This window comes from Colletotrichum higginsianum, chromosome 2 (genome assembly GCF_001672515.1).
Source record: "Colletotrichum higginsianum IMI 349063 chromosome 2, whole genome shotgun sequence".
NCBI classification, from domain to species: Eukaryota; Fungi; Ascomycota; class Sordariomycetes; order Glomerellales; family Glomerellaceae; genus Colletotrichum; species Colletotrichum higginsianum.
This window is the reverse complement of record NC_030955.1, coordinates 4,072,521-4,088,690: the sequence shown is the minus strand read 5'-3', so window position 1 is coordinate 4,088,690 and position 16,170 is coordinate 4,072,521. Positions and strand designations below refer to the sequence as shown.

At 54.7% G+C, this 16,170-nt stretch overlaps 3 protein-coding genes across 3 annotated transcripts; 2 read left to right on the top strand and 1 right to left on the bottom strand.

The window, feature by feature from the left end:
• Positions 1-4,893: 4,893 nt before the first annotated feature.
• On the top strand, positions 4,894-5,316 carry CH63R_02930 (uncharacterized protein; the record flags this gene model as incomplete). Its single annotated transcript, XM_018297905.1, has 1 exon — positions 4,894-5,316. One exon carries the CDS (start codon positions 4,894-4,896, stop codon positions 5,314-5,316), a length of 423 nt encoding a protein of 140 aa, XP_018162721.1.
• Positions 5,317-7,210: 1,894 nt separating this feature from the next.
• Positions 7,211-10,594, bottom strand: CH63R_02929 (Plasma membrane ATPase; the record flags this gene model as incomplete). Its single annotated transcript, XM_018297904.1, has 5 exons — positions 7,211-7,837; positions 7,895-9,616; positions 9,678-9,901; positions 9,989-10,284; positions 10,413-10,594. The coding sequence occupies 5 exons, from the start codon at positions 10,592-10,594 to the stop codon at positions 7,211-7,213; spliced, it is 3,051 nt and encodes a 1,016-aa protein (XP_018162720.1).
• A 4,625-nt stretch (positions 10,595-15,219) lies between these two features.
• Positions 15,220-15,609, top strand: CH63R_02928 (uncharacterized protein; the record flags this gene model as incomplete). The annotated part of the gene is made up of 1 exon (XM_018297903.1): positions 15,220-15,609. The coding sequence occupies one exon, from the start codon at positions 15,220-15,222 to the stop codon at positions 15,607-15,609; it is 390 nt and encodes a 129-aa protein (XP_018162719.1).
• Positions 15,610-16,170: the final 561 nt, after the last annotated feature.

Genomic DNA, 16,170 nt, shown 5'->3' with positions numbered 1-16,170 from the left:
GACTCGAGGGCCCTTGATGATCTGATGTTGGAATCGGATCGGGTTGTGGGTTGCACGCTGGCAGCCGGATGAGTGAGAGGAAGGGGGGGAGGGGCATCGATCATGTCCGGCGACGGTCTCCCTTCCAGGGCTTTACCCAACTTACGGCCCTCTCGCCCATAGTGTACACATGGGTGCGGGTTGTCCGAGTCGTTCGTTTTGTCATAGAGGAACCAGCTGACGGTGAAGGAAAGGGCTGCTTGGCCGGACCAGCTGTCAATCCTTTTCTAGAGAGGCCTTTTCTGTTTTGGTTGCTTGGGGGCATAGGCAGTTTCCTAGTTTCCTGCCGCCTCGGATGTCGCCCCCCTCCCCCCGTCGCGCCCCCCGATACGGGCTGACTCTTGCTCGAACGACTTGTCTCGCCGTATGCAATATGACGTTGACGTACTCTGGAGATGACGGTGATGGGCCCCGACGACAATTGTCAGCCGTGTCATTTGCTTGTTTGTCGACGCTGGGGAATTAGGTTTGATTTCGAGGTTACGAATCATGAGTGGTCTCTTGGCTGTCGATCAGGTTTCGTTATTTGCTGAAGCTGGTGGACACCATCCGTGTGGGATAATCGTGTACGTTTGCAGACCCTATGCGGTAAAGAGTGAATCTGTAAGTCTCCGTGGATGCCCTTGGGGCTGTAGTCGCTGCTGGTATTGGTCCCATCCAGCAAGTCCGGCATCAGTGTCTTTCAACCCAGCCTAAGCAACTCGACATCTGAACAAGTTGATGGTGGCCTAAGACAGCCTACGTACGAGTGGTAGAATACAACTTCGGCCTTAGTCTCACTTACTACGAGGGATCTCTATGTCAGCCAAGAGGCTTTTTTTACCTGTTTGAATACTTGCTCGAATGAGGCTTGCGACGTTGCAATCTGCCAGAGGCTATACTCACGATCAGCCGGGGAAACGAAACAACCGGAAGCTCGTCGTTTCAGTTACAGAACCACCTCCTCCTACATGTAGATTACAGCCAAGTTCCAACACAAGTGTGATCTTGTCACTATCCTGGTGTCTTGTGATAACGTCCCGAGTCTTGTTCACGACATCTCTAGCTCCGTCAAAGGAGAACCGGCTGGCACGATCTTGTCCAGTCCCTGCTCTCTGGCAAAAAAACCGCCCATCCTCATTCTGTACAGAAAAACCCTGTGAGGAATCTTTAACCGGGTAAACATGCTGCTCGCTTCCTTGTGGCTCTCCTGTGATACCACCTCACGTGCTTCATGCTGATGTCTGGCGTGTTGAGACCCCCTGTTCTGATACTAGCCATCGTCGCCTCCATCCAGCCCGTCTAGATATCTGGTCGAGACAGTCTCAGCTGATGGACTGCCATGGCACCGGTAAAAGCTGGAATTAGCCTTTCTCTTGACATGTAGCTACCCGTCTTCTCCGAGAAACTTGCTCTTGACTAGAACGATCGGGTGGCTGCCTCGAGCCATGTACAATCTCTGTACCACCGCGTCGAGGCGAAGTACCCGAGCGAAACACACCGTGGCCTAACTTTGAGCGGACGACGGTCAATAGAATCTCGCCTGTGTCTCTGCATGATTCGTTGGAGGGAGTGGCTGGACCTGGATGTGGACGTTGGCTTCGTGTTGAATAGACTGTGGCGACTCCCCGAGTCCCTTGAGCAACATGTTGAAGCCAGAAGACCACTCGGGTGTCTCTCAGGTTTTCGTTTTCCACGGTCTTGATGCTGCTGTCTAGCCTTATGCCGGTAAGTTTTGGCGCCCCTTTCGTAAATGTGATGTTGGCCAAAGGACCACCCAAGGCCGCGGTGGTAACTCGGATCGCTTCGAAGAGATGCACTTTTTATCCCTACTTTCACTCGGTAGCCTTAATGATGAAACAACAATCCCATCGTTTGACGTAGACCGTTCGGGCCAAGTGCCTGCAGATATCTTGTCGGTCTGTATCGGCAAGTAAGCCCATGACCTCTGCCAGGGGTTTCTCGAGAACCGAGTACATCAGTGCTACTACATAGCCACTTGAATCGTTCTGTGTACCTCAACTGCTGGGGCTATCGGAATAAAACAACTCCGGATAAGAGACAAAGTTCTCTTGTCTCCTCATGTACTGTCCTGTCATGTCAATACATGTGAGAGGAACCAGCCCTCGGGAGGCTCTGCAATGGAGACAGTTAGCGTGGAAAATGTCAGACTTTATCACGACTTTTTACGGTTGAAAGCCTGAAGATTGAAGACAGATCTCAGTGACACGTTGCAATGTGCTAATGTACAGCGGGCGTGTTTGTTCTTGCCACTCCTCTCTGGCTTTAGGTGTCTACCTTTTTTCCGTCTGTCTCACATAATTCGAGGCTTACATGAAAAGGCAAAAGGGGAGAGCAGGCATTATTTAAAGCCTATCAACGAACCTTCACTAACTGTGATTACAACTCCTATTTCGTAGTTGCTAACATTCAGTTGTAAACGGCCTTTAGATCCTCGGCCCCTTAGTTTATCTTTAGGAGACATGTAGATTACGAACATGTGTCCGTAGGGAGAGGCCTGTTATAACGGGGACAGAACCGAGAAATCTACACCTAGAAACACGTATTGAGACCATGGCAGCGCACTTGTTGATCCCTAGTAGAAGCTATGATGTTGCAGTGTAAGACGCTTGGTATTTCATAGATGGGCATAGAAGCCGCCGACAACATGAACTCATGATAGTTGTCGGAAAGGTTTTAGCCCTATTCGCTGTAAACTTGACAGCTGGTTGTATAAGCCATTACTCTACGCTGTTCCACAGCAAATGTTTCTAGCGAGTTTAGAACCGGTTGTTTATCCTTAACATGTGACAGTGATCTGCCGCGAAGAGACGGTGGATGAAATGAGAATGCGCAGGTCGACAACCTACTCTTCTCACGCAAGTCTTGCTCAAACAATAAACTACTAAACTTAAATTCTTCTCCCCTATATTTGGAAAGAGTGTCTTGTGTTTCATCTCCAATCCAAGCTGCTCGATACTCGGACCGCATCTGGTACTAGACGCTTCAGAGCGCAACTGATCGGGTCTAACACAACCGTCTAGGCCATGCTAGAACACCCTTATCGTTCTGTTCAAATCGCTTTGACTAGGTTGGCTTGTGCGCGTTCTCTTAATCGCCCACCTCATAACATATTGCTGGCGTGGACGTCGAATACGTTAACTCTCCGAAAGACCGATGAGACCGTCGTGCTCAAGTTTTGTTGGCCCAAGCCTTGAATCTAGTAGCTCTGTTAGTTGGTATACCGTGGGGCTTCTCCGGGAAACCAACCGGACATTAGCGTTCGACAGCAGCCAATGGCTATCTCATTCAGCTGGAGTTTGTACGTTGTTGAGACAACTTGACGTATCACCTGAAGTGACGGCGATGTTCAACTTCGTGGTCATTGAGCTATGAACTCAAGCACTTGTTGGCGGCCGATAACGGAGTGAGAATAGATCATATGAGAGCAAGGCCTGTTTTACTCGTAGGTGCTTGGCCAGTGGTTGGCCATCTTGGGCGGGAAAAGATCACGTCTCCGCTGACAGAAAGGCCTGGTTCAGAAATCTGCTCTGAACACGAGCCGCATAGAAGAGTTTTAATCACAAGGTACAACTACAGTAGGGTCAGCTCGATTCCGAAGAGCGGTATAGTTAATCACTGCTACAGAAACGTTCGATAGGTGATTGGTGACCGCAGTGTTCTGCGTCAGGGGCTGCGGGACAAAGTGATGAGGCCAACAGAGGATAGGTATGGATAGTTGAAAAAACTCAACACTAGCCCTCTTTCTCCTATGTTGGTGAGAAAGAAGCTCCTCATATAGACAGGTTAGGACCAAGACGGCCACCAAAGAACCACGCACCCTTTGAACCTGCGACATTTTGCAACCGAAGCCTCACAGAAATTCCAAGGAACAATTGCAGCGTGATTTTCAGCATGATGTGGCTACAGCACTTCGATCCATAAAAGGGGGCAAGACCTCGAGCCTCCCGGCCTAGATCTGGAGAAACCGTCTATGCATCCGATGGTCCTCCCGTTCCAGCTCTTCTAGAGCGTGCTGAAATATAGTATTTCTTTGGATCGACAAGCATCGGCTATCTTCCTCCCTGTGTAGTTAGATGGTCTATGTCTATGTAGACGACCAGTTCTGCCTAGACCATGTAGCCGGGCATGATAAGATACCGGAGATCCGCCTCAGTTCCCCAGGTACCAATGGTCCAGGTCGGAGGCCATGGGCACACCATGACGTTTGACAAAAGCGTAATCAACCACAGGCGTGTTCACGGCCTCGGAAAGGAGCAACTGTCCCTCTCCCTGGTTCAATCTGTTAGTCTGCTTCATGAGATGCCGAAGATGGGCAGCGTAGAGGGAGGAGACTGGAATGCTTTTTAGTGTGTGGTTACGGAACCTTTCTGTTAAGGAGGGACTGCTTCAATAGGGGCTCGGGCCGTGGGGGTTGTGACCACAATACCTTATAGGTCAAGACTTCAAGATATTTCTGCCCTGTGCACTTCCGGAGTATACCCTCACAAACACAAAGCTAGATGGGGACCAAACGACACCCCCCCCCCCCCCCTGTTCGGACAGGCTCAACAGACCTCACGATCGTGACATGAGAACAGTCTACATGCAAAAACTGCAATGCCCACTTGAACCAAACTTCGACAAGGGAGCACCATTCCGATATCCAACATTGGACCACATGGAAAATGCCGAGGTCTCGGTCAGCCGCTGCATTGACGGATGCAGGTTGTCCGTGGACCGTGGCAGGATATTGGCGAGACCTTGGAGGTATCTCTCCCGGCGCAAGACAGATGCAGTAGGACGCGTTTGTCTACGATTGCTTGTTACATCGCTGCGTCTACCACAGGAGCCACGTAACCGGGTTCAGTCGAAATGGAATCGGCACTCGCTCCCTGCATTCTTGCACGATGTGAGAAGCGCGATTCTTTGAGAGGGTCCTGCCACCGACAATGTCACTTTCTTCACGTGCCCATCGACGCCGATGTCGCGATTTGGGACAAGAGCGACATGGTTGAGACGGTCCCGTGGCCGTACAGAGATCGACAGGCTGGCTTCGTCGTCACTGGCGTTGAGGCTCGTATCAACGTCGCCGCAAGTGTAAACATCCGGAAGCGCCCCCTTCACACAGACAGAGTCTCGGGACTGCAAAGGAGACTGAGTCGAAGGGATGGGTGGCAGAAGCTCTCACACACATCTGTCGTCTTCCACGAGGGAAAGGAAAGCCGCGGCTCTCCGGTCAGGGGGATGGGAGACACGTCGCAGGCGAACAGACGGCGCAGCGGCCCCGTTTGCTAGCCGCCTGGAAATCGAAAAGGCACCCCCGTGCAGCTAGCTGCAGGGCGCATCGAGGCGAAAAAGGTAGCACGGCGCGCAGTCATGGTGTGTGATGTGCTGGATAGGCTCCTCAAGAGGTATGATGGCCTTTTCAAACGTAACTCGAGTCGACCTCAGGGGCGGGGAGGAGAGAGCAAGGGGTTCCCGGACAGGCCACAGAACGACTGTACTACCATGACAGGACGCAGAGAGGAGACATACGAAAGGCTCGTCAGCTTCCCGTCAGATCAAACGAGAAATTGCCGCCCAAAAAAACAAGTCTCGCCTCTTGAATCGCCTTCCGACCTCGCCCTGGGAGTCTTCCCACGTCTTTGGATCCGGGACGGGATAAGTAGGCCCTTGATGACTCGAAACAGGCCCGGCAAGCCATACTGTGCGGGCCACGTCCATAACAGCGTCATGGGATTGGGGGTGGGGGGGCGCTCCCGCCGGAGAGAGAGAGCAGAGGCCATCTGGGTTGACGTATGTCGTGCATTCCGTCTCGTATCGTAGGCGGCAACACAACACACGCATCGACAACCCCCTCCGAGATCCCTCGGCCGGCAGAGCCGGAACACACACGCATACATCAAAGCCATCGCCTACCTACCTTGGTCGGGGGCAGAGAGAGGGACGCGCAGAAGCCCCAGATAGTCCCGGGCCCGTCATCGAAACACTCTTCAGGAGAGGGCTGAGACAAGAGACGGTGAGAGTCACGACCGCGAAGAGGCCCCGGTCTAACATCTACGACAATGCCCCGTCATGTCCCTTCTCGAATCTCGCAACGACCAACCCCCCGTGTCTCTCGCGACTCGATCCGACTCGCGTCCTCCTTCTCCGACTCCGGTTCGACGGATGTTGGCCGTCTGAGGTGGGAGCACTGACCACCTACCTACTATTTACCTCCGTACTGTGTTGTTGTCCTCCCTCCAAGTTCCAAATCCCCATCCACCCCGGTACCACCTCTCCGAAATCCGGCCTTCTCCACGCTTGACCATGTTTTCGTTGGGGGAGCCAACGAAAGTAAGGGAGAGAGGGAGGGGGACCGGAGACGGAGAGAAAAAAAAAAAAACGGACTGTGCAATCTCTTGGCTGTCTGTCTGGCCATCCGTCTACGCATGAAGCGGCCCGAGTGTTTTGCTGCAGAAACACCCGCGGTTGCGGAATGCGACTTGGGCCCAATCAGGCGGGAGCTTTTTTACGGACCAGGAAATAAACCCTTTCTTTTTCCCTCTCGTTCTCGGGGCGGAGCCACTGATAGGCTGACAGACCTTCGGCCCCCAATCGAGGTTGGCACTAGGGGTAAAAAAAAAACCAGGCAGAAGAAAAAAACCTTTGTTGTTGTTGTTGTCAATCGGGCCGAAGAATGGGATGAATCCGAGGCAAAGCCACAAGCCGAAAAGACATCTGACAGGAAATTTGATTTTTATTGACATTGTGATGGGCAATGGACACGGCGGAAAACGATTTGGACGTGAAAAGTGATTTGAAGTTATAATTTGATTCAATTGAATTATCCGACCGACCTTTAACCCGCCGATCAACGCCGCAACAATGAACATGATCTTTTTGTTACATTATAGAAAACTGCTCATGAAAATGGGTCATTAGTGACAGTCGTATGATGTCGCAAGATATTACCAAGCGCGCCATCTAGAGCGTTGTTGTCCTTCGCCTTTCCGTTTGTGGTTTGTCTTCTTTCTCTCCCTCTCTCCGCGGCATCTTATTCTCTATATGGATATGATTGAAAAAATTGGAAAAAAAGGATGTTTTTGTGCGACCCAATGCCTCAAAACACGCTTTGTGAGATGACTTTTCTGTGCTGCTGCTGCTGCGCGCGCGCGCTCCAAAAAATATTGGACAGCATCTTGACTCTTTAGCCCTCCTCGACAACGGCGCGGTTGGCAATGTAGAAGCGCTCGCCCTTGTCGTCCTTCTCGTGCTCGAGAGCGACCTTGCTGAGCTGCGTGAGGACGTTCTCGATGAGGGTGTCGGTGACGCTGCGCTTCTTGCGGCCCATGTTGTTGAGCGAGTCGAGGTTGGACATGACGTAGTAGACCAAGGCCATGACGATGGTAACGGCAACCGAGTACACGAAGACGACGCAGACAGTGACGAAGTCGGTGCGGCCGTTCTCGGACAGGAAACGGTTGATGGACGGGGGGGAGGCGGGCTCGCCCTTGCCGCCGGAGAACCAGCCGAAGACACAGAAGAGGATGGACAGGACGTCGACGGCGGCGATGGCACCGATGAGCTGGAAGGAGGGGAAGGTCTCGAAGCCACGGGTGACGAAGATGAGCCAGTTCTGGGTCAGGGAGATCTCGAGGAAGAGGATCTCCTGGATGGAGCCGTATTCGTGGATGACACCACCGTCGACGATGTACATGGTACCGCGGAGGATCCAGGTGCCGGCGGCGAGAAGACCACCGAGGACGATGGAGATGATCCAAATCTTAGGGAGCTGCCACTCGACGGGGCGCTTCTCGAAGTGAGCGTTGTCGTACTGTTCATCTTGTTAGTTTGTGCACATTGGGGTGTGTAAATAGTAGGGTTCACTTACGGCAACGGCGATGGTGGCCAAATCAGCGAACAGGGCGAGGAAGACGATGAGGTCGGCGCGGACAGTCTCGTTGATGATGATCATAGAGGTGACGAGGTAGATCTCCAAGTGCAAGCAAAGGGCGATACGGTACTGGATGTAGGCCTTCATGCGCTGGAAAATCTGGCGAGACAGCTTGATGGCAGAGACGATGGTGCTGAGACCGGGGGCGAGGAAGACGATATCGGCAGCGGCCTGGGCGGCCTCGGTGGCACCCTCGACGGCGATACCGCAGTCGGACTTCTTCAGGGAGGGAGCGTCGTTGACACCGTCACCAGTCATGGCAGTCAAGTGACCACGCTGCTGCAGCATCTCGACGACCTGGTACTTGTGCTCGGGGAACACCTCGGCGAAACCGTCGGCGCGCTCGCAAAGATCGTGGATGGAAGTGCCGGCCATGTCGCTGTGGAGAAGCTTGTCCGAGTTGTAAACCTTGGTACCGAGCTGGAGCATGCGGCAGGTCTCGACGGCGATGGCGTGGGCGTCACCAGTAAGCATCTTAACCTGGAGACCGAGGGCCTGGGCCTCGAGAATGGTCTGGCCGGTATCGCTGCGAGGGGGGTCGAAGAGGGACAGCATGCCGAGCATCTCCCAGGGGCCATCCTCCTCCTTGACGGCAACGGCGAGCGAACGGAAACCACGGCGGGCGAACTCGGCGGCCTTCTCCTTAAAGAGAGCGGACTGTTCCTCGGTGCAGTCGGTGAGGGCGAGGACGGCCTTGGGGGCACCCTTGGCGCAGGTGTAGCGGACGCCGCGGTGGGTGGCGATGGTGGTGATGCGCTTGGAGACGGGGTCGAAGGGGGTGAACTTCTCGGTCTTCCAGCCGTCGGACAGAAGCTCCTTGGCCTTGGGGTAACGCTTGAGGGTCAGGACGGTGATCTTGTCAATGGGGTCGAGAGCCTTGATGTTGTGCGAAGAGGCGAGAGCGGCGACGGCCATCATCCAGTTGATGTCGACACCCTCCATGACGAAGGGCTCGCGGACGGACAACTGGTTGGCGGTGAGGGTACCGGTCTTGTCGGAGCAGAGGATGTCGACACCAGCCAGGGACTCGATGGCAGTGAGCTTCTGAACGATGGCCTTCTCCTCGGCGAGGTAGGCTGCACCGACGGCGAGGGTGGTGGTGGTAACACAGGGCAGACCGATGGGGACACCGATGATGAGGAGAATCAGGGCGTAGTGGAGCAGGTTGACTGAAGTGCCCTCCTCGGAGACCTCGATGGAGCGGTAGAAACCACCAATCCAAGCGGCGAGGATGAAGATGATGACGAGAGCGAGGAGCGTAGTACCGATGGAGTTCATGATGGCCTTGAAGTGACCCTGGTCCTGGGCGCCCTGGACAAGGGAAGCGGTCTTTCCGACGAAGGAGGCCTGGGCACCGTGGGTGACAATGCAGAAAGCCTTGCCACGCTTGCAACCGGTGGTGTAGTAGCAGGTGTCGGTCATGAACTTGTCGACAGCGAGGGACTCACCAGTCATGGCAGACTGGTCGACGGCGACGATGGCGTGTCCGAGCTGAGAGTTGGCGTTCTCCTCATCACCCTCCTCGAACTTCTCGCGGCGAGGGGACAGGACATCCTGGGCCTCGAGCTCAGCCTTGTAGGCGGCGTAGCCGGCGGGGTTCTCGTAGTCGCAAATCAGTTGGCAATCAGCGGGGACGACGTGGCCTTCCTCAATGATGATCTGGGGATGGTGTTAGTCACAATGGACCTTGCGCGCGCATGGGGAACCCAGGGGGACTCACGATATCACCGGGAACGAGTTCACGGGCGCGGACTTCCTCCTCTCTTCCCTGACGAATGACACGGGCCTTCATGGCAATATCACCCTTGAGAGAGGCGACGACGTCGGCGGCCTGCTTCTCCTGGTACCAACCGACAGCGGCATTAAGCAGGAGAATAGCGACAATCAGACCGGCATCGAGCCAATCCTGCAGGGCGAAGGCGAGGATAGCAGCACACTCCATGACTGCATAGACAATTAGCGTTTTGCGGACGGTGTTTCATGGTCGTAATGCTTCGACATGGCGGCCATGGAGGTGTGGGTTGGGCTTACCGTAGAGAATGGGACCACGGAAGAAACCGACGAACTTGAGGAACATGTTCTCCTTCTCGGTGGTGAGCTCGTTCCAGCCGGTGTACTTTCTGCGGCGCTCGACTTCGGCAGGGTCGAGACCCTGCTTCATGTCGGTCTTGAGCCAGTCGGCGGGGGTAACGAAGCCGCTGGAGCCAGCGCCCTCGGCGGCAGCCTTCTTCCAGAACATCCATTTCGGGACCTTCTTGGCCGTAGGGGCATCCGTCTCTTCTACTTCGGCATTGGGGTCCCGGTACGTGTCGATGTAACGGAGCAGACTATTGTTAAGAAAGCCAAGTCGTTAGCCTCAGCGTCGTTTTATTGGTGCGAAGATATTGGAGATGGAAGGGGAGATGTTGTGCTCCAGAGCCAATGGGGTGTTAGACAAAAAAAAAAGGCAACTTACGATCTGTACTCCTCGTTGGTACCGCCCTCGCCAGCACCACCTTCGACCCGGTTGTTCCTGGCGCGCTCCTGGATGAAGTTGCCGGTCTCAAGGTCCTGCTCCTCATCCTCGGCGTTGATGGGTTGAGGGTAGTGCTTGTTGCCTCCTTTTCCTATTAAGCCCGCCATTTTGTATGGTGCCATAAACTGTCGGAAAAGGATTACAGTCCAGCTGTATCAGTTGAAGAGCGCAGGCAGGACGGAGGTATATATAGAGGAATGCAGAGAGGTAGAGAGAGGGGAGAGATATGGGGAGGTGAGAGGACGGAGGGGCAGAGCAGGGTGAAGAAAGAAGGCTAGGCCAGAAAAGACATGAATCACGGTGGGAGAATGGGGCATATTATATTACATCTGTCAAACGGCGAAGCCGGACTGGTCGAGGAACTTCCGCGGATGGGAACGAGAAGATGGGACCAAGGCAAGGCGAGGCAAGGCATGGCCAGCCAGGAAAGGGTAGGCAGGCGGTGCCGGGCCCGGCATTGTGCAATAGGTACGAAGTACAGCGCGGCAATGGAGGCAAAAAAAGAGACGAGAGAGAAGGCAATGGGTGTGTGTGTGTGTGTGCGTGAGTGTATGAGGAGTGTGTATGAGAAGGCGTGTGTGTGTGAGAGCTGTGTGTGTGTGTGAACAAGGGACCAGCGTGTAGCTGCGTACCCCGTCTTGCTCGGATCAACGCCAAGAAGTTACAAGCATCAAAACAGATGCGGGTGAGGGAAAAAACCGCACACTGTGACCGGGCGAGCATCGAACGTCGATGCTATTTTGGAGGCGGAGGGAGAGACGACGGGACATTGTCGCCGCTGGGCGGCGCTGCACATCCGTCAGTACTGTGTACGTACCCCGACTGTGCTACCGTCGCCGTCGCCGTCGTCGTGGGCTACAGGCTACAGCCTCGATACTGACCGACCGACCTGACAAGACAGGACGGGGGAGCTTGGCTGGCCCTTTACTGGGAAGTGGCGGGCAAGAGGAAACGGCGTGGGCGTGGGCACCAGAGGCACGATGGACGTGGGGACCTGGTCGGCGGCTTCAGTCGCCGCTCTGCTGGACTTCCATCATATCTGTGGAAGAATATTGGCCGGTTTCTAGCGTAAATTTGGTCTCCCCAGGTCCCCATTAGACGGGCCGACCTATCAAGACAGCGACAACTTTGCTGTCTCATCTGCCAGGATGCGAGGATGGATATCTGACAACAAGGGGAAGCCGGCGTGAGTCGTGCGTTTCGACGAGGAAACTCTCGAGTGACTTGGTCTTGTATGGGGGCAAAGCGTGGATATGGGGGTAAATGTCAAGTCTCTCAGCTACAAAAATAAATGCCTCAGTAGCACTATGGGTAGTGTGTACTGTACCTGGACACCTTACCCGGGTTTAAAGAAAAAAAGGACGAGGGAAAAAAAAAAAGGAAAAGAGGAGCCGCCATGGCCTGAGCTCGCGCTCTCTCTATCTCTCTCTTTCTCCCAGTCTGCTCCAGACCAGACCAGACTAGACCACACACACCTAACGCGCATACCTAGACGCAGACATAATCCCGAGATTTCGTCGAGCCTGTTCTCGGGCAACCCCCCGCACCAGCGCCGCAGACAGCTCCAGAAGGGAGAGTCGGTTGAACAGTGTCCCATTCGTCTAGTCCTGGTTGAGCGCGGACCCGGACACACCCCCTGGTCAAGGACATGTTCCGTGGGTTGAAAGCGACAGAGAACAAGAGACGTTTGACCATCTGGGACTTGGGACTCTTGCCCCTCCATCTCCAACTCCATTCCCATTCCCACTCCCACTCTCACTTCCACTTCCTTCCTCCACCGAAGGGTACAGCACTGTGTGCTCATAGGGTACGTATCCTCTCTCCCTGCTGTACCTAGGCAGGTGGATAGGTAGGTAGGCAGGTACTCTGGCAGTGTGCTCCTGCCTTCCGAATCCCTCCTTGTCCGGCCAAAGGGGCCGCAACAGGTTTCAGCTCTGCTCCGAAACCCACATCACGTGACCCTCTGCCCGCCGCCGCCTACGCCGATTCCTCGCTGTAATCTTCTTTCTTCGACGACGACCCAGGCTGGCCCAGGTCCTGCCTGGATCGGTCCAGGTACGCAGTACCCGTCTGGTCGCACTAGTCCGCACACGATAAGCACCCAGAGCCAAAGAGGCAGGAGGTTCCCCGGTACCTCTTCTGTACCTGGACAGTTTTTTCGCTCTCCTCTACCGAAGACCCTTCTCGTCCACCTTGGCACCCGCTCACGAGCCCTCGGTCCCATTTGCACACTTGCATATCTGCACTTTCTGCACTGACAATGGCACTTGCACCTGCATCCAATGCCTCTCTTCTCTGCTGTATGTGTGTGTGTGTGTGCGCGCGCATGTGTGTCTCGCCCTCGTTCCCGTGGCTCTGTTCTCAAAGTCCCTCACTGCAACCTTCGAACGAGACGAGGACCAACCTCACCCCCCCCCCCAACCCTGCGCTGCTTCCGCTGTACAGTGCGGACGGGCACTTGGATAGACACCGGAATAAAGTCTCTGCCAAGCCCTTTGAACGGCGGTCATGTCCGCGTCTTGCCCGTACATAGGAGGACGGCAGTGATGCAGTCTGTGGTCAAGGACGAGGAGAGAATCGAGAGGTCGCGCCAAGAAAACCCCGGAATAGACCGCGGCGAAGGGTGTTTGGTTATGTGTGTGGTATGGTCCTCCATGGTTACACACAATGGTCAGAACAGCCCCTCCTGGCCCCCCTACCCCCCGGCCGACGAATCGCCAAGTGTGCCCTTGGAAACACTCTTCTGCGATCTGCCTCGCGACGGGCCTTGGATTGAGGCTATACGTGAACCATCCTATGTATCCTGTAGCGTGTTGCTCGTTATGTTTGTTATTATTATTATTGTTATGGTTTTTTCCCCCCTCACACTCTCTCCATGCCTGACCCCCTGCCCCTCTCTTCATTCTTTTTTAAGCTCATCTTTTGTTGGGCACGGCAGTGCTTTTTCATCAAACCCAAACTTGACAAAACATTCAATGGGGAGAAACCTGCCAAGACTTGTTCCCCAGCCAAGACAAAACTCAACTCAGATCAAGTGTGACTGTGCCGTCGAACGGATGGGTTTCCTGGAATAGCAGCTTGGGGTCAATTGCGAGGCCGTGAATGGTGAATGGTGTGCATGTCACATTACGTACAGTACACACTACACCGATTCGAAGTTGGGGCATATGGGGAAATGGGGAAGAAATCACCGCAATATTGGATGGGGGTGGGAAATGAATCAGCGCACGTTCTCGTTGGACGTTGCGGGCCAAGACCAAGTGAGAGAGAAAAACAGCGAGGCAGATTTGTGCATGCGGGCAGCGCATACGATGCGGGATATTGGCATTGTGTATGCTTCATTTGCCTTCACCAACAAGCCCCTCGACCAGCCGACCGGCGTGACCTTTGGCCTGGACCGACTCCGACTCTGACGTTTGACATTGATCCCACAGGACCAAGACGCCACTTGGCTCGTTCTGGATTGCTCGCTTTCGGGGGCATATGCGTGTGCGTGTGTGCAAATCCGAGAGGGAAAGGGAAGCGCTTACCGCTCCAACGGATACGGGGGATTAACCACGCAATTCGCGCAATTCACGCATAACCCGGCATTAAGCAGCAGCACAAGGACCGACAACACTAAGGACGGGCTGAGGATGGAAGTCGGAGGCGAGATGATGATGGGTGACGGATTGGATGGATGAATGCTGTTCGTTGTGGCCACTCGGCCGGTCCGTACACCGGTCAACCTGTCGACGAACCCCCGATCCACGAGTTCCCTTTCCACCGCCCACGCGACTCCGACCGCCGACCGACCAAGCGGAACGAGGGAGATGAAGAGCGAGCGAGTGAGAGAGAGCGAGAGAGAGAGAGAGATAACAAAGGGATCCACTTCTACTCAGGTTCCAACACGACCAACGTGGCCACTGACGGCGTCACGGCGACAAAAGCGAGATTCGTGCGAGCGAGACCCGTTAGTCGATCCGTCAAATCTCTGTCGTAATAGGTAGTGTACAAAGTCGGACGCTCCGCTCCTCGGCCGCTGGGAGGAGCTGGTCCGACGACCTGGCTGGGATGGATGGAGAGGCGAGCTTCCGACTCAGGACAGTGGGAAACCCGTTCGCGCAATGTGTTGCAGGGCCCTGTTTTTTCCTTCCGTCTCTCTCCCTCTCTCTTCTTCCACGGCGCGCGGGACCCATGGAGATGCCTGCCACGAACAGGATGAGCACCGTAAGCGCAGACCACACTACTGGCAGCTACGGCGCTAGAGTGAAAGAAGAGAGGAGTTCCTGGGGCAGCGCAGCTGACGAGGAGGGTCCTTGCTCAATGACAAGTCCCCTGCAGAGCCCCAGGGAACCCACCCGATCCCCATCAATCCTCTCGATCGGGCAGGGGTTCTGGAGCTTCAGTTGCCGTGGGGGGGTTTGACGTGCTGCGAGCAGAATCCAGAGACACGCGGGTTATGGCCGAGTCTCTTTTCTAGATGTGCGTGAGGTGTACTCAGTGTGTGTGTGTGTGTGTGTGTGTGTGTGTGTGTGTGTATGTGGCATTTGGTCTTGTCTTGCCCCTCTCTTCGTTTCTCTGCTCTTCACTTGACGTATTAGATGGTGGTCCCGGGAAGTCAATTTCTCGTCCGACCTTTTTGCCTGTCGATTGCGGCTGTGAAGAGTTTCCATTGATGTGCTGGACCTGCATGGTGGGTGAGTGGGAGAGTTGTGCAGAAGTCGTCATGGCTGAATGACACCAAAAAGTATCGAGAAAAGTGGCCATGCGCGGCCGCCACCGTCGTCGTTCATGGGAAACTGCGGCGGCGGAGGCGGCAGCAGAAACACCAACAGCAGGTAGCCATAGCCACGCCCGCACGGAAGATCCCAGAGTGGCAGAGACCAGAGAGACATGGGCGAGACGACGACGAGAACAGACACTCAGGCCAGAGAGCCAGCTTCAGCCAAGACTCTCCCCAAGTCAGTTGTGCCAAGAAATGTCGGGACTGGGCCCCGGAAGTTTCCCTCTCAGTCTTCCAGTCCCCCAGTCCCCCAGTCAAGTCTCCCAGTCTTCCGGTCTCTCTCTGACATCTGTCTCTCCCCGTTGGACCAAGTTCCGTCTCGAGGCGAAGCCTGAAATGGGCAAGAACAGTCTAAAAGAAGGGCGGGAATAAAGGGCGGAAAAGGTCATGCATGCATGCACTCGGTGGAGGGAAGAAAAGTCCCGCAGGCTCGGTGCAGAAGCCGTGTGGGTGGGTTCTCTTCGACACACGACAAACACGGCAATTTTGCGGAGCAACACAGCACACCATGCATGTCGACGAATGTGCGTGATGCCATTGGCCAAAGGGGGTTGGACGGATTGTGCTGGTGGAAACCAGGCCAGGGGTCGTATGTGGGCAGTCGTTGGGAACCTGAATTGGTATGGAGGATCCCCCATGCATTGTGTCGGCAATTCCAGTATGGTGTCTGTCAGTCAGTCAGTCCGTCTTTCGTGTTCTTGGTCGTCGTGTCTCCATTTTGCTGGCCTCTGTTACGTCACGACGGGAAGGGGTCGTGGTCAGTGGATGAAACAGTTAGCAAAGACGATGGAAGATCAAACATCCAAAGCAACATTGAGAGACTAGAAAGAAGAAGCAGGAAAAGAAACCCGTTTTGTGTGGCGCTGCGTCCTGCGTCCTGTGTCCGTGCTGACATGTACTGAGCATATGCACCTGCACACACACACACACACA